General features: G+C 48.9%; 10 protein-coding genes across 10 annotated transcripts; 5 read left to right on the forward strand and 5 right to left on the reverse strand.

Moving 5' to 3' along the window:
* Nucleotides 1–2,819: 2,819 nt before the first annotated feature.
* On the forward strand, nt 2,820–3,320 carry PFLUO_LOCUS3188 (uncharacterized protein; the record flags this gene model as incomplete). Its single annotated transcript, XM_073780407.1, has 1 exon — nt 2,820–3,320. The coding sequence occupies one exon, from the start codon at nt 2,820–2,822 to the stop codon at nt 3,318–3,320; it is 501 nt and encodes a 166-aa protein (XP_073637265.1).
* A 117-nt stretch (nt 3,321–3,437) lies between these two features.
* PFLUO_LOCUS3189 (uncharacterized protein) lies at nt 3,438–5,643 on the reverse strand (the record flags this gene model as incomplete). The annotated part of the gene is made up of 5 exons (XM_073780408.1): nt 3,438–3,823; nt 3,876–4,329; nt 4,383–4,405; nt 4,464–5,241; nt 5,311–5,643. The coding sequence occupies 5 exons, from the start codon at nt 5,641–5,643 to the stop codon at nt 3,438–3,440; spliced, it is 1,974 nt and encodes a 657-aa protein (XP_073637266.1).
* An 837-nt stretch (nt 5,644–6,480) lies between these two features.
* Nucleotides 6,481–8,507, forward strand: PFLUO_LOCUS3190 (uncharacterized protein; the record flags this gene model as incomplete). Its single annotated transcript, XM_073780409.1, has 5 exons — nt 6,481–6,757; nt 6,812–7,005; nt 7,056–7,224; nt 7,494–7,562; nt 7,612–8,507. 5 exons carry the CDS (start codon nt 6,481–6,483, stop codon nt 8,505–8,507), a joined length of 1,605 nt encoding a protein of 534 aa, XP_073637267.1.
* A 208-nt stretch (nt 8,508–8,715) lies between these two features.
* PFLUO_LOCUS3191 (uncharacterized protein) lies at nt 8,716–11,152 on the forward strand (the record flags this gene model as incomplete). Its single annotated transcript, XM_073780410.1, has 7 exons — nt 8,716–8,921; nt 8,977–9,076; nt 9,137–9,254; nt 9,311–10,248; nt 10,302–10,393; nt 10,443–10,729; nt 10,782–11,152. The coding sequence occupies 7 exons, from the start codon at nt 8,716–8,718 to the stop codon at nt 11,150–11,152; spliced, it is 2,112 nt and encodes a 703-aa protein (XP_073637268.1).
* A 280-nt stretch (nt 11,153–11,432) lies between these two features.
* PFLUO_LOCUS3192 (uncharacterized protein) lies at nt 11,433–12,432 on the reverse strand (the record flags this gene model as incomplete). Its single annotated transcript, XM_073780412.1, has 4 exons — nt 11,433–11,653; nt 11,707–11,928; nt 11,982–12,341; nt 12,402–12,432. 4 exons carry the CDS (start codon nt 12,430–12,432, stop codon nt 11,433–11,435), a joined length of 834 nt encoding a protein of 277 aa, XP_073637269.1.
* A 1,898-nt stretch (nt 12,433–14,330) lies between these two features.
* On the forward strand, nt 14,331–15,304 carry PFLUO_LOCUS3193 (uncharacterized protein; the record flags this gene model as incomplete). The annotated part of the gene is made up of 3 exons (XM_073780413.1): nt 14,331–14,441; nt 14,492–14,885; nt 14,946–15,304. 3 exons carry the CDS (start codon nt 14,331–14,333, stop codon nt 15,302–15,304), a joined length of 864 nt encoding a protein of 287 aa, XP_073637270.1.
* A 324-nt stretch (nt 15,305–15,628) lies between these two features.
* PFLUO_LOCUS3194 (uncharacterized protein) lies at nt 15,629–17,331 on the reverse strand (the record flags this gene model as incomplete). The annotated part of the gene is made up of 8 exons (XM_073780414.1): nt 15,629–15,643; nt 15,715–15,789; nt 15,841–15,942; nt 15,999–16,187; nt 16,239–16,399; nt 16,451–16,509; nt 16,558–16,924; nt 16,974–17,331. The coding sequence occupies 8 exons, from the start codon at nt 17,329–17,331 to the stop codon at nt 15,629–15,631; spliced, it is 1,326 nt and encodes a 441-aa protein (XP_073637271.1).
* A 654-nt stretch (nt 17,332–17,985) lies between these two features.
* Nucleotides 17,986–18,770, reverse strand: PFLUO_LOCUS3195 (uncharacterized protein; the record flags this gene model as incomplete). Its single annotated transcript, XM_073780415.1, has 4 exons — nt 17,986–18,166; nt 18,224–18,360; nt 18,506–18,521; nt 18,583–18,770. The coding sequence occupies 4 exons, from the start codon at nt 18,768–18,770 to the stop codon at nt 17,986–17,988; spliced, it is 522 nt and encodes a 173-aa protein (XP_073637272.1).
* Nucleotides 18,771–19,137: 367 nt separating this feature from the next.
* PFLUO_LOCUS3196 (uncharacterized protein) lies at nt 19,138–19,622 on the forward strand (the record flags this gene model as incomplete). The annotated part of the gene is made up of 3 exons (XM_073780416.1): nt 19,138–19,223; nt 19,288–19,508; nt 19,564–19,622. 3 exons carry the CDS (start codon nt 19,138–19,140, stop codon nt 19,620–19,622), a joined length of 366 nt encoding a protein of 121 aa, XP_073637273.1.
* Nucleotides 19,623–19,807: 185 nt separating this feature from the next.
* Nucleotides 19,808–20,744, reverse strand: PFLUO_LOCUS3197 (uncharacterized protein; the record flags this gene model as incomplete). The annotated part of the gene is made up of 3 exons (XM_073780417.1): nt 19,808–20,280; nt 20,354–20,514; nt 20,581–20,744. 3 exons carry the CDS (start codon nt 20,742–20,744, stop codon nt 19,808–19,810), a joined length of 798 nt encoding a protein of 265 aa, XP_073637274.1.
* Nucleotides 20,745–21,847: the final 1,103 nt, after the last annotated feature.

The raw sequence follows: 21,847 nt of genomic DNA on the forward strand, positions 1-21,847 counted from the left end.
TTATATTTAATGTTTCATAATGATTTGAGTCCAAGATTATGCTGGGCGGCATAGCAGATAGTTTTTTCCCGCCCCTGTTGTGCACAACTGCTGAAAACAAATTCCTTCAATCGATTTTTCTGCAACGCGAATTCCTACTAGAGATACCTGGCCCCGGATTAAATCGCTCTATAACCCTTGAAAGAATAATCTACTACCCCAAGATTAATAAATCTGAAATCTTACCCGAGATTCTATACAGTGGTTTGGAAAATCTACAAACCGAAATGCCCGCTTGCATATACTGCAATCAACGCATGACTTGTTCAAAGCCAAATACGAGACCAACGCGTTTGGGCGATAGTAAGAATCAATCAGTTTTAGAATATTATAGTTTAGGCATCAGGCAGGCAGGGCGAAAAAGGGGCTGACCCACGCATCAAATCATCTCCACATGGACTTTTTAACCTCTTTTAGTGAAAGTCGAAGTTTGCTCCACCAAAGTGGCATCGTTCCACACTAGAACCATCAGCACGGACCGTGGCAACGGATCGCCTGATAGACTAAAACCAAAATATTAGTAACGTGTTCTTTGTTGTTTTAGCCAGGCGAGGGTCGACCTGGGCCACCAGACCCTGCCCGGTCGGTGAACCAGTCTTTTGTGATCCAGACTTGGATTGGGGCGATTGCTGCATTCCCCCCCTCCTCCCTCATGCCACCACCTCCACCATAATTAATGAACACCCTCAATGGTAAAGCGGCAAGCTTTCAGTCGTGCCTTGTTTTTGTTTACACCCTACATGCTTGAGCTATAATCACTATGGCCTCTCTTGACTACGATCTACTGAAAGTCCAAGTGTCTTTGAGGTGATTGCAACCGTTGGCAAACCCACTTAGTCGGCGAATTCCGTCAACAGGCACCCCAAATCTAGTGGGAATTCCACTCGGCTTCCCTCTTTACGTACTGCTGAGATACCCATATAATGCCGCGAGAAAGTACTCGTGGTAGGCTTCGCTCTCATGAGGCTTGTCTTAACTGCCGGTTGGTCACCTTTGTTCCGCCTTTGTTTCAGTGGTGCTAATCTACTATTATTTAGTCGAAAGAAAACTCGTTGTCCTGCAGAAAAACCCGCATGTTCAAGTTGTGTACGCCTTAATCAGCCTTGTTATTATACGCCTACTGTCAGAGCAGGGCGAGGTGGCCAATCTGTAAACCTCACACCGCGTATCTATCCTTGATGCCTGAGTATTGACAATGTTGATAGGAAGATAGACTTGCATCCTTGGAAGAGAAAGTAAATGCAATTCTCAATGGCTCAAGGTACCGTTTATTCCACCACACCCGATTCTTCGAGGTTCAACTGACAGGCCTTTAGATCCAACCATGGTGAACATGCACACGAGGATGTCTCAGAATCATCATACTCGGCAAATACCCACCCCTCAGGCAGTGATCCCGGGTACACCCTTAATGACTTGCTGTCTCTCGGACTCGGTCTCGATAACTCAAGTCAACAGCCACCCCCTACGTCTATTAGCAGAGGATTGGATCTCTACTTTGAATATTGCCACAGACAGCCCATTTGGTGCTTTGATCGTGAAGACGTTGAGGACACGAGCTATATCCCTGAGGAGCTTGCTTGTAGCATTTTGGCGCTCACTTCGCGCTTCTCTCGAGATCGTGACCGATTAAAACACTATGGTGATAGTGCAAAAAGTCTGATCATGCTTCGTGTTGCAAATGGAACAGTGGAACTTGGAACGATTGAGAGCCTGTGTCTGCTCTCCTACTCTTCATTTGTTGGTAAGTACAACTAGTCTTAATGTGCAAACCCCCATTGGATGTTGACAGCTATATAGATGGCAACATGCAGTTGGGTCGATTCTACCTTGGTCTTGCTTTTCAGCTCTGTCGATCCGCTATGCTTGATTTCGAATCAGCTTATACAGCCGAAAATTACATGAAGGAAAGAAAGAAAAGGCTGTTTTGGAGCCTTCAATCACTGGAGCAAACATATGGTCAGCAAAATGGATTTCTCAGCGTCCCAACCGAGATTCTACGCTCAGTCTATGTTTCAACCTGCAGTGAAGGACTGCTTAAAGAACCCGGCTCAAAGCATCCCCCTTTTCCAAATGATGAGATCGGGTGCTCAACGTCAAGCGACATCGGAATCTGGAATTTGGCAGCTCATATCAATTGGGTTTGGAGTCGCGTACGGGCATACGTTGCCGACTGTGCTCAGAATCGACTCAAAGAACCTTGGCGACACGATTCCATGTACTCCATGGTACTATCTGACTTGACGGAAATTGAGAATAAGCTTTCGCTATGTCATCGATACGATTCTGTCAAGTTTTATGAGCGCGAAGCAGATGAACTCGAAGTTATGAGGGATTACTGGGCCCCTTGGCTGAAGCTACAGTTTACCTACCATTCAATTCTCACTGTGTTGAACCACCCTTTTCTCTACATCGTCGCGTCGCAGCATAACCCGAATCTAGCCATTCCCAACGCTTTTTGGAGACGATCTTCGGAACAGGTACTGTTGCATGCTACCTGGGTTGTTCGAATGATCGATATGGTTTCAGACAAAAACTTCCGACTGATTGACCCTTTTTTTGGGCATGCTGCTGCAATTGCAGCGACAGTGCATTTGTACTATTGCTGTGCTGCAGATCCAAGACTGAAACATAAATCGAAAGCGGACTTCACCAAATGTCGGAGATTTTTGAAAAGCTTTGTAGCTTTCTCTCCTGCATGTGCAGCCTTGGTACGTTTTTACTTTCCTTAACACCTAACAAATGTGAGCTGACCTGGTTAGGACCGTTCCCTCGACAAAATGACACGCATCGCCTCTGGCTCGGACAACCTTGAATTTGACTGGGCGCCTGCCAAAATACATCTGAGTATACCTTTGATGTGGGATGTACTTGAAATCAATCTTGCCCCGGAATCTCAAGAAATGTCCACTAGTGGTCTACTACATCCTTCCCTCACTCCGACATCATCTCGAAAGGATCTAGAGGAGAGCTCTAGTTCTACCCTTGAAATAATTGTTGCAATGTCACCGGAAGTGACAGTCAATACTGCTGATGGCGGCCAGGCTGTGCACATACCACCACGCATGACCAACGTGTCTTCCACGCCGGTTTCTCCAAGTGGTATGGGGCTTCGAGATGTATTGGTCGCACCTGCCGACAGCCTGATGTCGAATACCCCTTGGTTATGGACCGATCCTACTCAGTTTGATGACCTGGAGAGTCTGGAATATCAAGACTCGGAATCTACTGTTCCCAATGTTGAAGGATTTTCCACGTGGTGGGACTATGGAAATCTCTAGTACGATTAATTTGAAAGAGCCCTTGTTTTGGTGCTTGTGCGGCAATTTCCATTTTATGGTGCTATTTGGTTGAAAATCTATGTGCATGCTGTGAAATACATATCGAATATATTCTCCTTAGATCGTCCGAATACATTTTTCTAGGAAGGTTGCAACTCGTCCCACATCAGCCAATTCGGCGACCACTCCAACATATCCATCTGGCCGAATAACTGCAACAGCTCCTTTCTCCGGTTTCACGCCATAGATTCCGTACACATCGTCCATCTCGTAACCGCTGTAAAATGACATTTCAGAGCGCAACTTCAGCTCGGATGGGACGTCATTCCACATGAAATCTTTGGGCAAACGCGGGTGAATGGCCACCTGCTCAACCAATGATTGCGGAAATCGACCGATTAGCTGTGACAGCTGTTTCAATGTCTGTGCAGAGATACCCCGCGGGTTGAGCAGGTCTGAGGACGTGAGGCAAAGAATGCGGAAACGGCCGGTAGAAGGAAAGTCTAGGCTGGAGGTTAGCCTTGCATTCGAAAGAGAACCAGTTCTATGTCTCACCATCCTGAAGATCACGACGGTAGCCGTCCGCATGTCGAATGATGCGCACATTGAGCAATCTCCGTCCTGGCCGCAGAACACCAGACAGATAATCAGTGCCATGGATCGGATTGTTATCCTCTTTCAGTGTGCGGTTCACTATCATATTTTCCGGGTACTCAATGCCGCAGCCGCTCGTAAATCCATTGCCTTTACTGAATACCTCGAGGAATTCTCCATGGGTTAGACTACCAGCGCCGTCTTTAGAGGCACCGATTTTGCCCGAGAACATGGATGAAAATGCACGGTCGAATTCAATCAGCTCTTGAGCTATGGTATGTCTTTCAGTGTGATATGTGTCGAGAATGCCGTCGGGTTGCCCTTCACTATACGGTGTCAGACCATTGATGGAATAGATCAGTTTCCAAGCCAGATTGTATGAGTCCATCATAGAAACGTTCATTCCTTGACCTGCCTAGATACATGATTAGTGATTAACGAGGCCAGTTGACGATACTCCTAATTTACCTTGGGACTATGAGTATGGCAAGCTGTAGCGAGGACTTTTGTCAATATGCATTTGTTCCAATCTTACAATGGGCAACATACCGTCGCCAGCAATGAAAACTCGGTTGACCTTAGCCGAATCCTTGACTGAGAAACTATTCGTTACTCGCTGGCCAATCTGATAAGCCGCCCACCAATCCACTGCTCCATCCTTCTTGGGTCGGATGTAATATGGCTTGAATGCAGCGGCAGCATTTTCAAAGATAGTCTTCTCAGTGACTTGACCACGACGAGACCTTGCATCGGACACAGATGCCACTCCCGTACCATCAATTGGTTGTTGGTCACTGTCTGGCTTGACATCGCCAGGAACTTGCACGTAAAGCCGCGTGAGATATTCCCCGGTAGCAATACGTTCACGAGGGATGATCATCACAGAGCCGGATGGCGAGTGAATGGCACATCGGCGACGGATATCGGGAAAGTCTGTGTCAACAACCAAATCAACGACACCCCAAATATGGTCACTCGATTCGCCCTCTAGCTTCAGTCCCATGCATCGACTAACAACTGAGTGGGCACCATCGGCACCCACCAAATACTTCGACCGCACGGTACGCTTTTGCCCATTTGTTTCGACTTCAGCCACCACTGGGAATTCAGTGTCACCGACTTCATCGATCTTGACGTCAAGGAGGTTCGTATTCCGCTGAACACCGCGTTTTGAGTAGCGCAAAAGATCTGTTTCCAGGATTCGCTCGATTCGCCCTTGGTGGATGGTGACTTCGTGCGGGTATCGGGCCGGAACAGCAACATCAGGTACGATTGAAGTGCGTTCAATAATTTTGTCCTTGTCGTCCGAAGGGTTCCAGAATGCCACCTGTACGATAAATCAGCGGTTAAACGGTTGTTGTACATCCGAAACTCAGAACTCGAGCCACAACAGTACCTGCCACATTTGACAGCCTTCACAGAGAATCTCATCTGCTAGACCCAAAGACTTTAGTGTCTCCAGGGTGCGAGGCTGTAGACCATCGGCCTGTCCCGATTTTAGTGTCGTCGGCTTCGCGTCGACGCATAATAACGAATCATCATCTAGGCCATATCGTGCCAAAAGAAGCTCTAGCATCAAACCAGCAGGACCAGCGCCTACAATCACAACCTCGAATTTTTCTTCATTGCCCGCAGCAATTCTAGACGTCAGACGCGGTAGCGGAGGCGCGAACGAGGGGAGAACGCGCAGCTCCCTGGACGCAGCCGAGTACTCGGTGAACACGGGCATGGCTGAGGGTACACAGCCGACTGAAACAGAGTAGATCCTGAAAGAGTTGTCTGGAATCAGCAGTTGTAATAACCATGTTAAATGTCCCTTTAGGCGAGGTGCGCATGAAGAATTCCGGGTCAAATGGGCCCCGATTGGCCCGTGGTGGGGCTGCGGATTGGTGAGAATCGGGTAATCAACAGTCACGCAAGTTTAACTACATGAGCTACCTCAAAGCTGCCAACCTTTCAACACTCAGTCAGCGACAAGATAAGGACATTTGATTGAAAATAAACGCATAGCCCCGGGGTAGTTATTTGCATGGGGTATTTCCAGACCCATTTCCCCCTCATACGTCTGGTTTCGCGAGCTAAATCGACTAGACAGTAGTGGGTCATTCTTCCCCTGCACTACTGCATCAGAAAGATCCGTATTGCCGAGCTGTGGCGGGCTTGGTTCCCGTATTTATTTGCATGGGGTATTTCCGGACCCATTCTCCCCTCATACATCTATTTCCGCAACGACCTGGAGTCTTTCCGCTGTCCCGGAAGCATAAACAAATACCCGGAAGCGCTATGTATTGGAGGGGTATTTCTAGCCTACGTATTCATACTGGAGAGGGCAGGTGGCAACTTCCCTCGTTAGTCCAACGATCGTAGACGTGGATTAACACCCCCAGGCTTTATATAAGCAGGAGAGATTGGCAGATTTTAGTTCAATCAAACATTTAAAGGGACGCGAAGGAAGGTACGACATTCCCACTTAATATCATGATATCCGGCCGATGCCACTCACTAACAGTTCGAAACTCTACAGGTTTTCATTTGCTTCAACCCATATCCTGACGGAGATTTGAAAATGACTCCAGCCGTTACAAAACGCACTTCTCGCACTGGCGACTCCACGCCGGTCGCTGAGAAGGCGGACAATTTCGACGATACGTGGATCGTGAAGGAGCGCTCGATCGACGAAAGCCGCCCACTTAGGGTGGTTATTATCGGTGCGGGCATCTCAGGAATCATGGCGTGTGTTCGTTTTGTGCAGAGAATTCCTAATCTGCAACTGTGTATTTATGAGAAGAATGCGGATATTGGAGGCACCTGGTTTGAGAACCGCTATCCAGGCTGCGCTTGTGGTATGATTTATTTCCCGCATGGTTCGTGTTTTGAAGCATTCTAATATTGTACAGATATCCCGGCCCATACTTACCAGGCGACCTTTGAACCAAATAAAGAATGGTCACAGTTTTATGCGAGCGCTCCCGAAATCCACAGGTACTGGAAACGCGTTGCCTTTAAGTATGGGTGCCTGAAGTACATGAAGCTTAAGCAGAAGGTTTCCGAGGCGATCTGGGATGACGAACAGTCCAAATGGTGCTTGAAGGTAAGTGCTGTCTGCCAGTCAGAATGCATTCACTAGTTAACAGGGGGTAGGTTCAAGATGTAGATAGTGGAACGATCTATTCGGACAAATGTGACCTCTTGATTCAGGCAACCGGGGCGCTGAACGATTGGAAGTGGCCGAAGATCCCCGGTCTTCATGACTTCAAGGGCGAGCTCATGCACAGTGCCACCTGGGACGAAAGCTACGATTACAAGGCACGTTTAGCAAACTATTCAGGCACGCGCAACACAAGTTGACAATTGAAACAGGGACAGCGCGTTGCTGTTATCGGTAACGGCTCGAGTGGAATTCAGATCGTGCCTGCATTGTTGCCCGATGTGACGCACATCGACCATTATGTTCGCAGTCGGACATGGATTTCGCCATCCTTTGCGCGGGACCAAATAGATCGGCGTGGCAAGAAACTAGCTAATAGTGAGCAATGGACATTGATCTATAAAATCGATATTCTAACATGATTTTGATAGTTTCGTTTAGCCCCGAGGAGCTCGAGAGCTTCAAGAAGGACCACCAAGTGTACCAGAACTTCCGTAAAGGTACGTTGTTCTCTTCCTACTGGCATGCAGTGTGTCTGACAATAATCAGAGGTCGAGTTACAACTACAGTCGGTCCACGGATCCACCTTGACAGGCTCTGAAATGCAGATCGATGGGCAACAGGCTTTCGCCGAGAATATGAAGGCACGCTTGGCCAACAAGCCAGAGCTCTTTGACGAGCTTGTCCCTTCCTTCCCACCTGCTTGTCGTCGCCTGACCCCCGGGCCGGGGTATCTGGAGGCATTGACTGATCCCAAGGTGAATCTGATCAAGTCAGATATTGTCAAGGTTGACGAGACGGGCATCGTCACTGCCGACGGACAACACCGACCCGTTGATATGCTCGTATGTGCCACTGGCTTTGACACATCATCGACGCCTCGCTTCCCTATCATCGGATCTGGAGGGATGCCGCTGTCGGAGAAGTGGAAAGACACCCCAGAGAACTACATGTCTGTGACAACAGACGGATTCCCCAATTTCTTCATCTGCCTTGGACCAAACTCCGGTCTGGGAGAAGGCAACCTCCTCCTTCTCATTGAAAAGTCAATAGACTACTTCACGGAATGCATCCAAAAAATGCAGCGCGACAATATCCGCGCAATGACCGTGCGCCGTGACGCTGTTAGGCGGTTCACCAAGTATTGTGACCAGTATTTCTCCCTCACGGTGTTCAGCAGCAAGTGCCGCAGCTGGTACAAAGGCGGCACCGAGGATGGACGAATCGTTGCCTTGTGGCCGGGTTCCTCGTTGCATGCTAGGAAGGCATTTGCCAATCCGCGCTGGGAAGACTTTGAGTACGAGTATGTTGATGACAATCCTGCTGGTTGGCTGGGCGATGGGTGGACGGAGAACGAGAAGTACAACCGCATTAACGTGGACTACCTGGACGACGACCAGATCGACTTTCCCCTTCCGGCGTCGGATTTTACACTCTCTGTCTAGACATGATAAATTCTTTCTTTTTGGTTGCAATAAAATTGATAGAGTTGGTGATATCATCGATATTCGGAATACATACCGTACCGTATCATATTACAAATTAGGTGCCGCTGGTCGTTACAGTGTGAAATACGCATACCAAACACTTTCTCCCTCTCCCGCCGGTCTTCCGCTTCTTCACTTGTCGCTTCCCCGGATTGCATGCTCCCCGATGGACGCGCCAGAAGATGAAGCCCGCCGAGAAGCACTTTCGTTGTACTGTTTGCCAACGAGGATTCACGCGCATCGATCACCTCAAACGACACCATCTGCGCCGTCCGTGCCCCGCCTTGTTCTCCTGGTCACTGCTAACCTCGGTACAGACTCGGGCCAGAAGCCCTACTCGTGTGTCTTCTGCAATGAAGCCTTTGCGCGCTGGTAGGTGGAGTCTAATAGCCTGGACTGTCTTTATCTCTAACATCTTTGCCTATAGCGATAATCTCCGCGACCACTACACCGATTGCGCCAAGCGCGGAGATCGGAAGATTCCCGAAACCGGCCAAAGGGGTAGACGGCGTCATGCGTGTCAATCGGTGAGCTTCTTCTCTTACACACAGACAAGAACCAATACTAACTATATGTCTTCGCTGAAGTGTATGTCTATGAAACTACGTTGCGACGGCCAGAGCCCTTGTGGATCGTGTCAAAAGAGAAACCTAGAGTGCAATAATGAGCAGCTGGAGCCTTCGAAACAGCCGGAGCTGGAATATAGTATGGAACTGGCTATGATCTTGGGTTAGGTAGATACTATGTTGACCTCTATCTAGGCGAACCCTTCGTGAAATCCGAGGTTTCCGGACAGCTATCAGATCGTGGATCGATTAAGTTCCTACTCAATGCCGGTTGCGACAGTTTCACCGAAGGCTTCCGACTACCCCCTCGGAGTGACCGACCTCGGGGTGCATTATTCGACAGCAACCAGAATGAGTTAGAGGAGAGACAGAACAACATGTTCCCGTATAACATGGAGAGCGGCCGATCAGACTATGCCCCAGCTATGCTCGATTCCGACCCTACGACACTTCAATTCTACCAGGATACCTTTCTGGACTTTTTCAATGGCCCTTTCGGAGATGCTCATAAAATGCAAGGAGATCCGTATTCTGGAGTGGCCTACCAGGCTATCGGACCACCAATACCTGAACCTAGTCTGGCACTATCCGAAGAAAATGCTATGTTCGAGCCGGAACGACCCTTTGCAACGGCGCTTATCCAGTCCATACTGGCACGAGTATGGACACTCCCGCTGAATACCAAAGCCCAAGAAGAAATCTCCACAAGCCTCAACTTCTTGCTCACCACGGCTCGCATACAGAAATTCGTGGCACTGTATTTCAAAAACTGGCATCCGAGTTGCACGATGATACATGCTCCATCATTTGACCCGGAGACGGCCACCCTGCCACTGCTGGCTTCGATCGTCTTTATGGGAGCCATGTACACTACCGATCAGAGAGAGGCCTATGTTGCCAAAAGGGTGCTGGACTTTGCAGAACTCTTTATCTTCTCCTGTGATGTTTACTCTTCAGAAAACGATATTGGAACTGTTTTCTCTGGAAACCAATGTTTCGAAAATGAGTCGAACGACTGGGTCAAGTTCCAGAATTTCCAGGCTGGATTCCTTATTACCGTAGTCCAGTACTGGGCGGGCAGTAAGGTTTCCCGGAGTCGAGCGATGGAGAATCGGTTCAGTGAAATTGTTAAGGTGTGTTCTCTGCACTCTCTTGATGTGTTGTCAATTAACACATTCGGTGACAGGTTACCCGGCGCCTACAGCTTTTGAAATGTCGCCATACTCCCCGCGATCGAATCCTGGAAAGCCTGTGGATCCAGACAGAGTGTCGTGTTCGGTATGTATTGGTGTCGACTATGAAGGCAGCTCAAGCTAATCGCCTCCAGCTGCATCAATATTGTGATTTCACTGGATTGTGCCTTCTTTTTCTACCAGAATCATCCCTGTCGCTTTACCCATACGGAGATGGAATGCGACCTACCATGCAACGACTCGCTGTTCCGATCCGAACACCCATTTAGAGAGCCTAACTTCCGATATACACGCGACCTAACAATTTTTGAGGCTTTTCAAAACCTGTTTGAAGAGGAATCCCGACAAGATTCCCCACCACATTCACCCGGAATCAACCGGATGGACCTCACTGTGCTGGATATGTGGTTCTTGATTCACAGTATGTGCTATACCTCCAAATATTTTTCCATAACCGCTGACCATCAGTATAGTTCTATATGCATTCATCAACACTCACATGACCTTGTTGGGGCCGCGCATCCGTCACCTCAAACCCGTTCAAAATGGAAACTATGGCGCCTCAGGCACAATTCCAATCAACTCCATACCGGACGACTCGGTCCTTAAAGCTATTCGGACAGCATTATCCCAGTGGCACAATCATTGGGACGCATTACGCAACCAACTCTCAGGCGACGAATGGGCCTCAATGGGATTTTATAAGAATGGATACAACTTTTGGCTTGTTTCGCAACTGCTGATCACTAAAAAGGATGCAGTTGATGTGGTTATGAACATGGAGGTCAATTGTGAAGATAAACTGCAGAAGTTGAAGGTGCTATTGCGCGATGAAAAAGAGTAGAAGGCTCTTTGTTCCACCATGAACGGAATGGTCGTGTCAATATATATACTGGCGTTGAATTTGTATTAATGGGGGGCGGGCTTGATTTGGTGTTGATTATCTACGGTTTATATCTCTGGGTGGGCTCTGGTTATTTGGCTATTCATATTACTCGCACATAGATGAAGATCTCACACTGCCAGGTGCGGCAGTGTACTCAACGTTCACCAGCTCTTGAGACATGAACATTCTTAGGATCTAGTAGTTGTCGTACCCTAGACATTACCTAGCTCTATTGTCCCTATGCATACCCCAAGTTCCAAAAAGTCTCAATATTCTTCCCCGTATCCTCATCTACATACGGCGGAGGATCCGTGAAAGTGACATGTTCACCATGCAACTCCGCAACTTTGCCCGTCAGGGAGGGGTCTGCTATGAATCGAGCCACAGCCTTCTGCGCAGTCGACATTGGCGTGAGAACCATAGATTTGAACAGCTCTGCACTAGGTGCAATATTCGTTTCTATTTGAACGTCAACTGCACAATCTCCATGATCCATGGTTCTTTTCACGTACCTATAACAGCAGGTGCTAATGCATTAATCTGAATCTGCTCGATTTCCAACGACCGAGCCAGAGACCGTACGAGACCTATGACCCCGTGCTTGGTGGCGGCGTACATCGGTGCAACTGCGAAGGGATATAGACCCGCATTAGAGGCGGTGCAAACAATAAGACCCTTAGAATTGGTCTCCGACGCGGTGTTTCTAGAAATATAGTGAATGCCAAGCTGGACGGCTACCCATATCAATGTTAGACGGACCATATTATGCTCAGTGCAATACACTCACAGTACATTAGTCCTATTAGGTTAACATTCAACGTCGCCAGATTTGGCTTGACGGGTCTTTTTGTTGCACCATCCGAGTTCTTTGGTGGCAACAGACTGCCCTTCTCTGTTATTCCGGCATTCGCGAAAACGATGTCGATCCGGCCTTGTTGAGCATGTATTTTCTCGAATGCGGCGTCTTGACTCTCCCAAGAAGAGACATCACATTCCTCAAATGTAATACTAGCGGCTGGGAATTTCACGCGTAGGTCTTCCAGCGTCTGGGCGCCTGTCGTTGGATTGATGTCGAGGATGGTGATGTGCGTGTTGGGTTCTGCGATGAGGTGCCGGGTGATGCCCAGCCCAATGCCGGATGCTCCGCCTGGCTGTGGGTTAATTTTGAGTAATATTTAAGAATATTATCTGGCTGTTCGTTTCTTACCAGTGACGATGATACTTCTCGCTTGCGCCATACTGTTATCTTGAAGTGGTGAGGAACCTAGACAGAAATTAATCCAAAGCAGCTTCTTTCTGTTTTACGGAAATAAATTACCCTAGTACGCGCCCAAAAGTCTCGTATCTGTATATCCGGTATGTATGAACCCTCTCCACCTCTTTTGCTTCCCCCACATTGTTGTTCGCGGAGCTGGGGGATTTCCGGTTTCTGCGTAGTGGATCCATGGATGCCAACACTATCATCCCATACACACTTCCACCACCCGACTTTTACTCGCAAGTAACACGTGAGAACTAAAGCCCCATTTTTGTTTAACTTTGAAATGTCTCGGCCGGGCCTTGTCGGCATAATTACTCAACAACGATGCCTTCTACTCTCCACCCCCGCATGGCCAGGCCGATGTGCGGAATTAACGACCATTATCCTTGTCTCATGAACTTCAAGGCGGAAAAATAACGCCCTCGTATTACTTTATCGGATAGCATGACTCGGCTTTTGTCTCCAACCTAATTGCCGACGCACACCACCTGATCTTCAATGAATGCCTGCAACCGTCAAGGGTGCTCAGGCCTGGTTTCTCCCCGTGGAGCTTGTCACCCGAGTCACAATGATAAAAATCTCAATAATTTAAGCATTTCCCCTCTTGTCCCATTTTCAGGCAGTATCGGCATGATTCCGAGTGTATGTATCCTTCATAGAAAACCCCACATGGGCCGTTCTTAGTATGTGGTATACCACAACAACAAATCGTTACCCAAAGCGGAACTGATAAACCTACCCCGTGTTCTGTTAACGAATCCTAACCACCGGATAATTGCCCAAGCGTGCAACACCAGAGCTTAACAGAGAATACCACCTTTGACCGTGCCTTAAAAGACGCCGGGAGTCCTCATTCCAGCAAGTTAAACCCTCCCCCATCATCCCTTTACTTCGGAGTGTTCCTGCTAGACTTTGTACTGCGGGCAAACCATCAACCCAGATTTTTCCCAGGGCTTAGAATGTGATAATTAAGAATTTCTCGATCTCTTTCTCCATTTTGAACATCTTTCTCATAACTCATTGCAAATACAACCCTCGAAATGCCACTTGGAATCCTAGACGATACCAAGCTGGAGCACATCCCCGGCACAGCTCCGTTAAACCATTTTCAAGACACCAACTCCTACTCAGGAATTGACCCTAGTCTCCTCAAACATGACCCAACCGGGAATTTTGTACTTGTTCCCCAACCATCTGACTCGCCAAATGATCCTTACAATTGGCCGCGAAGAAAGAAGGAACTGTTTACCGTAACCTTCGGCTGGGGTTGCGGATGCGTTGGAGGTAAGAATTGTCTCTACGCGCATTGTTCCATGAATCTAAAATTGTATGGTTCTTGCTAGCTGTTGGTCCACTTCTCGGAGGAGCCTTTGTTCCACTAGCCAAAGAATTCAATGTGTCACTAAGCACATTCGTCTCTGGGGTTCAAGGGGGGACAATTGCCGCGATCGCTGTTGGCAGTCTGATATTCAATTCGCTGGCTGTGAAATATGGCAAACGTCCCGTCTACTTATCCACCACGTTGGGGCTGATGGTTTCGTGTTTTTGGGCAGCAGCAGCAAAAAGCTTCCCGTCTCTTGTTGCAGCGAGGGTGCTTTGTGGCTTGTGCATGGCACCGTTTGAAGCGCTGATTCCGGCTTCGATTGCAGACATATGGTCAGTATAGCGAGTTTCTTTTCTAATATAGCTGACGTGTCGTCTAGGTTTGTTCATGAAAGAGGGCTTCGCACAGCAGTGTTTAACTTGGGTGTCTTGGGAGGGATCAATCTTGCAGTTCCAATTGGTGAGTCGGGGAAAGTTGGGATTAGGAGAGACACTGACTCTTATTCACAAATAGCTGCGGCAATAATTCAATATGGATCGTATCATATTGCAATGTACGGGATGGGCGGTGCGTTTGCGCTGGCATTTATCATGGTTTTCTTCTGGATGCCCGAGTCGGCCTATGCTCGGGAGGCATTGAACATCGACACAGGCAACGAGAAGGTTGGTAGTTATCGCAAACACTCTGGTATACTTTAGCTGACAATAAATAGGTTATTATGGAAGGCAAAGCAAAATTGCGACAACTCGAGCATCTACAAACCACTGGAGAACAGCCTAATTCATGGATCAAAGACCTGCTTCCGTATAGTGGCTACGTCAACCCAGTCTCCTTCTGGAATACCCTTATTCGGCCATTTTATCTACTTGCCTCGCCCAATGTGCTCTGGGCAGTTTTGCTATTTACAACCTGTATTTCATGGCTGGTGGGAATCTCTCTAACGCTATCCCAGATTTTCTCTGCACCACCCTACAATTTCTCAGTCGGCGCAGTCGGAGCGACGAATCTCTCGTCCTTCGTAGCTTCTGTCCTTGGCACTTTGATTGCTGGTCCCTTAATTGACGGGATGGTAACGCAAATGTCCAAAATGAATGGTGGCATATTCGGTATGCTATCCATCTCTTCTTTTTTTTTCTTAAAATCCTCTTTCCTCATCATCTTCACAGAACCTGAATTCCGCCTCCCCATTATGGTCACCTACCTTCTCTTCACAGCAACTGGATTCTTTGCATGGGGGCAGTCAGCGTACGCACAGGAGCCGTGGCCCATCCCAGTCATTGTCTGTCTGGGGTTGATCAATTTTGGTGTTCAGCTGGGCACCACTGGCGTCGTCACGTACATTGTGGACTGTCACCGCGACAAAGCAGGCGAGGCCTTTGCGACGATGAACTTCATCAAGAATCTTTTTGCGTTTGGATTGTCGTTTTATATCAACGACTGGATTGCGAATCAGGGTATTCGAGATTGTTTTTTCACTATTGGGGGTATTACGATGGCTGTTACTCTTCTGACTATTCCTATGTGAGTTTCGCTCCCTCCCAGCGATAGAACTATAAGGCTAATTGGTTCTCTTTGTATTATTCAGGTATATCTTCGGAAAACGAGCTCGAAGCTGGGTTCAACGCCATGGAATTGTTGATCGACTGTAGCTCATTGCGGGTAGTATACTTATAGCAGATATGATATGGGACGAGGGATATTTAGCAAGGAAAATCAAATTCATGCGTTCCATTATTGACAATAACATTGAGAACGTATGCATTTGGCATTGTAGGCCAATGCTTACAATCCATTCTCCCTCGACCAGCATTTCGTACCCGCCCTGCTTTTTCAACTCGAAGCCACACAGCTAACTTCCAGCAGACTATCATCAACCTAATTGTTGCACAGTAATGTCAGCCCTTATTCCTCTTTCTTGTATGGGTATCAACCTACATTTGTACAGACGAAGTCATCGGTCCCAACTGGACTGGTGACATGAATATCGCTGGCGTAGATATTCGAGCACACCTGGAATAAATTAGAATACAAACATCAGCTCTGTATAAAGCAATAACTCACATCAGGACTCGAGCAGACAATCGTTCCGACACCTGGGTTGTATGCGCCAGACGTCACCCCCTTGAAGTTGGTGAAGTGGACATCGGAGATGGTGAGGTTACTCTGTATTTGTCCAATCATATTAGCTGACTGATAATGGCAAATTCATGTAAACATACCGGGTACTCATTGCACAGAGTCATGTTACTCTGTCCATAGCACTGAGTCACTTCGATAGCCCAGTCAACGTTCTCGATGGTCATCATGTCGTAGGTGATATTCTGCACGCTTCCCAAACCGCCGCCGCCTTGCAGATCTGCAGACATTTCAGAAGGCAAACCGGGCCAAACTTTGATACGTGCGCCATCCTGGATGCTGGGTTAGTGGTTTATGCGTTCGGAAAATATGGATACACCTACCGATGCGTTGAACATGGACACATTGTATACAAGTACATTCTTTACAATGTCTATCTCCCCCTTGTACTGGCCTAGTGAACCCACGGAGATGCCGTGGGAGCCATTGCAGTGGAGGTTTTGGACCAGGATGTCGGTGGTGTTGGGCTTGAAAGAGACACAATCTGTCACAGTATGAGCAACTGGACAATATGAAGGTAGTACCGACTACTTACCGTCACCATTGTTGATGATAGAGTCTTGCAGGACAATATTGGTCGAGCGATAGATATCCCTATACGAGATCTCAGTATCAACCCCAGAATCTTAATGACGTACTCACCATCCATCAGTATTCTTAGCTTCATTTTCACTCGTGCTATAGCCACCAATATTGATCCCCTGGAACAAGACATCCGACGAATTGGCCACAAAGTGATACCACTGCGGCGAGTACCGGAGTTTGATCGGGCCAATGGTACCACCGTGCAATCCAATAACACCGACGAGGATCGGGCGCAAGATCAAATCGTTCTCAGCGTAGAGATCATACCATACCTGGCCGTTGCCATTTAGCTCACCGTCGCCGTAGATATTGACATCTTCGCCTCCCAGATTGAAGAATGTGGTAGCGTTCTGGTAGGTGTGTTTGAAGGAGTGTGCTTGCCAGTAGTCTGTGTTGTTGGTGAACGTCACCGTACCCCGGATTTCTTTTGGAACAGGTCAGAAAGATCTTCAACTATTTTTTTAAGTGCATACCCAGATCAATATGTTTCAGGAACGTCATATCGAGAGCTGTGCCAATGGTATACTCCTCATCGGCATCGAAAACGACTTTGCCGCCATTATTGCATTCCTTCAATGCAGCCAGGATATTCTCAGCATCGTCACGCCCGTCGCCGTGGCAGGGTACATGGCAAGTCCTCGTTCTGGGATGGCTGGCAGGCAGAGGCCGGAAAGGGTGATGCGGTTTGCACGCATTGGTTCGCGAGTGAGGATCAACTTGCGACTTAGGTTCAGGCCGAGAGTGTGGATTCGAGTGAGGAGTACCCTCCACAGCAAGACCAAGCCCCAGAGCAAGGACCGCAGCCTGGGCAACTGCATTGGCGAATTTCATAGTGACTGACAGCAAGAGTCAAGAGTTACTTTTCTGAATATTTCTGCACACTAAACAGACACCACCACCCTCAGCTCGGCGAGCCTTTATATAGTTAGCTACAATTAAGCATCGCATTGTTCATGCTGCGCTAAAGTGCTCGTTCGGTGGGGTAAATAGCGTTCCCGCTACACATTAATCCGGGGGAGATCGTGACGGCGGAACAACTGTGGAGGAGGCCGAGGGATAACGTGGGGTTGGGATTGTTTTGCGCGTGTTGTAGACGGCGAGCAGAGGCGTGGGCGCGAAAGAGCGTGTCCGATAGGAGGAAGATTTGGCTGGCGAATCCCCCGATTGGGAGGAAAAATCCGGGTAAAGGCCTTGGGCCGATTCACCAGCTAGATAGGAGCGGGAGACGACTGTGAGTCTACTGTTGCAAATAGATTATCGGTGCTTGCTGCTCTGTCATTCGAATATAGTACACAGATCACTTGGGAATGCGTGATATGTACAGCGGGTGTCCATTAAACAAAGACCAAGGGTGATAACAAAAGAACTAGCTCAAAGGGCAGTTCTCTTTTTGACGATTACCGCACAGCTCAAGGCTTCTATCTATAGACACCAACATCTCAGCATTCGTCACCTCTCCCACCCGTAGTCAACATTTCGCCCCGTTTATGACTTCTTCACAGCAGCCTCCGTCTTCTCAACCACATCCTTAGCCGTGGCCTCGGCTTCGTTCGCGATCTCCTTGATAGCATCGGCATCAGAGCCACTCTGGCTACGCTGCCATGAATAGATGCGGCCCACTTGCACGACACCCACGCACCCGAGGAAGAAGTTGACCGCGGCAAGCCTAGGGCGATGTTTGGTCAGCATTGATCAGCTACAATACCAAGGAGGTAGAGCGTACAGGACGTTACGGGGCTTGATGATAAGGCACCATCGGGTCCAGATGGCTCCCGTGGCCATGAGAGCGGCGTTCTGGGTCAGGGAGAGCTTCTCCGGGGGACGGCTGAAGTCGGAGATACCGGCAATGACCAGCGCCCACTGTAGAAAGCAATGCATCAGCAATGGCCTTTTTCCAAGCACTTTGGACACATGGTATAGCAGTCCGAACATATATCTGGGGGATATCGCGCGGTACAAGGAGTGGATCGGGGATAAAATCAAATCGAGTCGAGTCGAGTCATACCTTCATGACAGGGGCCCTATCCAGATAGCATTTCCCATTAGTATAAATTTTATTGCCGCATTCTAGAAAGTGCATACCAGAAATGCACCGTCTTCACACCCACAGGGCTATTCCACATCCGCTGGAAAGTGCTCTGCTGCTCTGCCGCAGCGTCCGAGCTCTGGAAGCGGAAGCCAGTGCCGCCTGGCCGGCGGAAAGGCCCGGAGGCATTGCGAAAGGTGAAGCGAGCGTTGTTGAGGAAGCGAAATCCCACACGAGACGACATATTGACGGTATAAGGGGGATGTGGTGCGACCGCAGCGCTGGCGTTGAGGTTTGGGGAGAAAGGAAGAGGTGAGTCGGCGATATCGGGTTGGTTACTAAGTCAGTCCAGGGAGTTTTCCGTCGGGCAAGGAGAGACTGCCACACCACAAATACAACTAGAACTCAGAATAGATAGAAAAGAGGACGTAGAAAGCAAGTTCAACTCTCCTTCAGATTCTTCTCATTTTCTCAACTTTCTCTTCTGCGATCGAAGCATTTGCCCTGCTGACATAACGCACCTCTCAATCGGGCCTAGCGCACTCTCCCGACTTCCTTCTCTCCCGGACCAACATCTCGTTCGACAGCCACATCTACCCTCATTGCCCGTCATGTCCGGCAAGTACGTCTTTACCAAGGGCCTGAAGGAGCTCCGGTTCCTCTTCTGCCACACCTCCGAGCAGAGCGCACCCACACGGTGAGTCTAGGACACTGTGAACATAGTCGGCAATCCACTAACGGGGTCTGTTCAATGCCTCCAGGACCTTCCTCAACCGCGCCTATCCCACCATGAAGAAGCACAACCCGCACACTCCCATTATGATGCGTGAGGCGATGGATACTGAGCCGCGGGTTTTCGCGCGATATGGTATGGACAAGGACCCATTGACGACGGACTGGCGAGACCGATTGAAGAAAGAAAACGGGCTAACAATCGATGGAAATGCAGAGTTCGGAAAGGAGAAGCAGGAGGCATTGTCGGGTGAGTTTGGTTCGAATCAATTGGGCAACTGCATTGCTAACTATTGGACTGTCAGGCCTGTCGGAGCAGCAGATCGAAGAACGGATCACGAATCTGGTGAAGGCGTCCTCATAATCCCAGGATGTTCTGTCCCACACCCAATCCCGCGAGCCTAGTGCCATACCTACCCTACACATCTCCATCTGTACCTATAGATGAAATCAAACTTGATTCTTATACACACACACACCTCTTGTCCATTCCATTTCTGGGACCTATCTATCTCAAGACGAACCAGCCAACATCCCTACATATCCCAATCACAACGAACTACCAGCACCACTAGCAACCCCCAGCCCCCCAAACCGAAACTGGGCCCAACTCATACTCCCCTCCGGCAACGTCCAAAGCCTCTCCCCCAAATCCATCCCCGCAGCACCAGCCCCAACATGGATAGGAAGGAGATGCTCAAAAGACGGATGCGCCTGTCTTGCATCCGGACGCTTCAGCAGCGCCGCCATAGCCTTCTCTCTTTCCGCGGGGGGCGTGGTGACGGCTTCCTTGAGCGCATCGTCAAAACTGACCGCGTACGGCAGCGGGCGAGGGTCGCTGAATGTAGACCGCAGATCGCGCAGATTGTGCACTGCCATCCCCGACACGATGATCAGGATGTTTTCGTCGCGGAGCTGGCTGACTGCTTGGCCGAGGCGGTAGTGCTGGATTGGGTCTTCGGTGTCGAACAGGGAGACTTGGACGATTGGGACGGCGAGGGGATTAGACTCTGGTTCGAATGCTGCAGCCATCATCAGTGTCCGCCGATAGATAGCTTGCAAACTATTGCTAGGGTGTAAGGTGAGAAGACATACCACACTTGAAACTAGCCCAAACACCATGATCAAGACCCCTCTCCACCCCCTTTGCCTTAATGCCCGCCTGCGTCAACGAATCGAGCACCTTCTGCGACACTTCCTTGCTACCGACGTTGGGAAATTTCTCTTTATAGTAGTGGTCGGGGAAGCCATAGAAGCTGAGGGTGGAAAAACAAAGTCAGCAACCAACGTTCCAACTCTTCTTTCACAAAGGGCAAACTCACTCATAGATCAGATCCGTCATCTCGGCCGTATTCACATGGATCGTATCCCGTCCGCCCTGCCAATGCGCCGAGAAAACCACCACGGCGCGCGGTTTGACCTTGTGCGTGATTTCGCGACCAATTTCGGCGAGTTTGTAGTAGGCGGGGTGCTCGGTGTCGTACATTATATTTGGCTGGTGTGGGTTAGATTGGCATATTCAGATTCAGGATAGAATAAGATGGTATGTATGTAGTAGGGAATGGAAATGATCGAAGGCAATGAATGAAAGGGTAGTCCACTCACCCCGCCATGGCTAAGGAAGTAAACGGGCGTCTTAATCGTATTCATCTTGGAACTTGAACCCTCGGTTTGCTGGCGATGTACTGGGCTCTTTGGTGTGCTAGCTGCTGCTGCTGTAGTGGCGATTGTTGCTGCTGCTGCTGCTGTCCCCGCGGAAGCAAATGAAGACGCAGATTTAGAAACACCGCCTCCTACCGACCTCGCAATGGACGAGGAAGGTCTAAAAAGCGATCGAAAGCCGAACAGATTGTCGGAATCGCCGTAGCACAGGGCGATGAGTACAGCGAGGATCGCAGTGAGAATAGCTAGCAGGGCCAGTTTCCCGGTCTTGGTCTGTGTGGATGTGAGCGTGGGTGGTGAAGAACGATGGTTGTCGTGATGTTGTTGGCGGCTCGCTTCCGAAGACATATATATCCCAGTGATAAGTCCACGCGGTGGGATGTGCCGGTATCTGTAAGGTTTGAAGCTAGGCGGGATAGGCCGAGAAAGACGTGAGCACCTTATTTCAACCGATTGATTTATCAGAGACTCGTCAGCGAGAAAAAGCAACGAGAAACTAAATGCCTGGCTGACAATTCCAATTATAAATCCGTAATGCCGAGTCGGAAGCGCTGGAAGGTAGAAGCCGATGGTTTCTCCCGAGAGGGCGGGATATGTCAGCGCGGAATGGGCGCCGCTTGGAATTTGGCTCACCTCAACTCTACCTGACCTACACAGCAGACAGCAGGAGAGGCAAAGAAGACCTAAATTTTATAGAAATTGCAAAGGAATAGAAAGAAAAATACGGGAGGGAGTGAGGAAACAGCATTCTATTCATTTTATTGTATGCAATGCAGCGAAACCAGCTGTGTAGTAGCCTCCCAGGAATTCGCCTCGACTCGCCTGGCCTCGGTCGTTGGTCTCCTAGGACCAAGTCCACATCATCATGACATGTCCCAATGACAAAAAGAAAGAAAAAACACATGTTCCAGACCATTCACACCATAC

Source organism: Penicillium psychrofluorescens (genome assembly GCF_964197705.1).
Source record: "Penicillium psychrofluorescens genome assembly, chromosome: 2".
NCBI classification, from domain to species: domain Eukaryota; kingdom Fungi; phylum Ascomycota; class Eurotiomycetes; order Eurotiales; family Aspergillaceae; genus Penicillium; species Penicillium psychrofluorescens.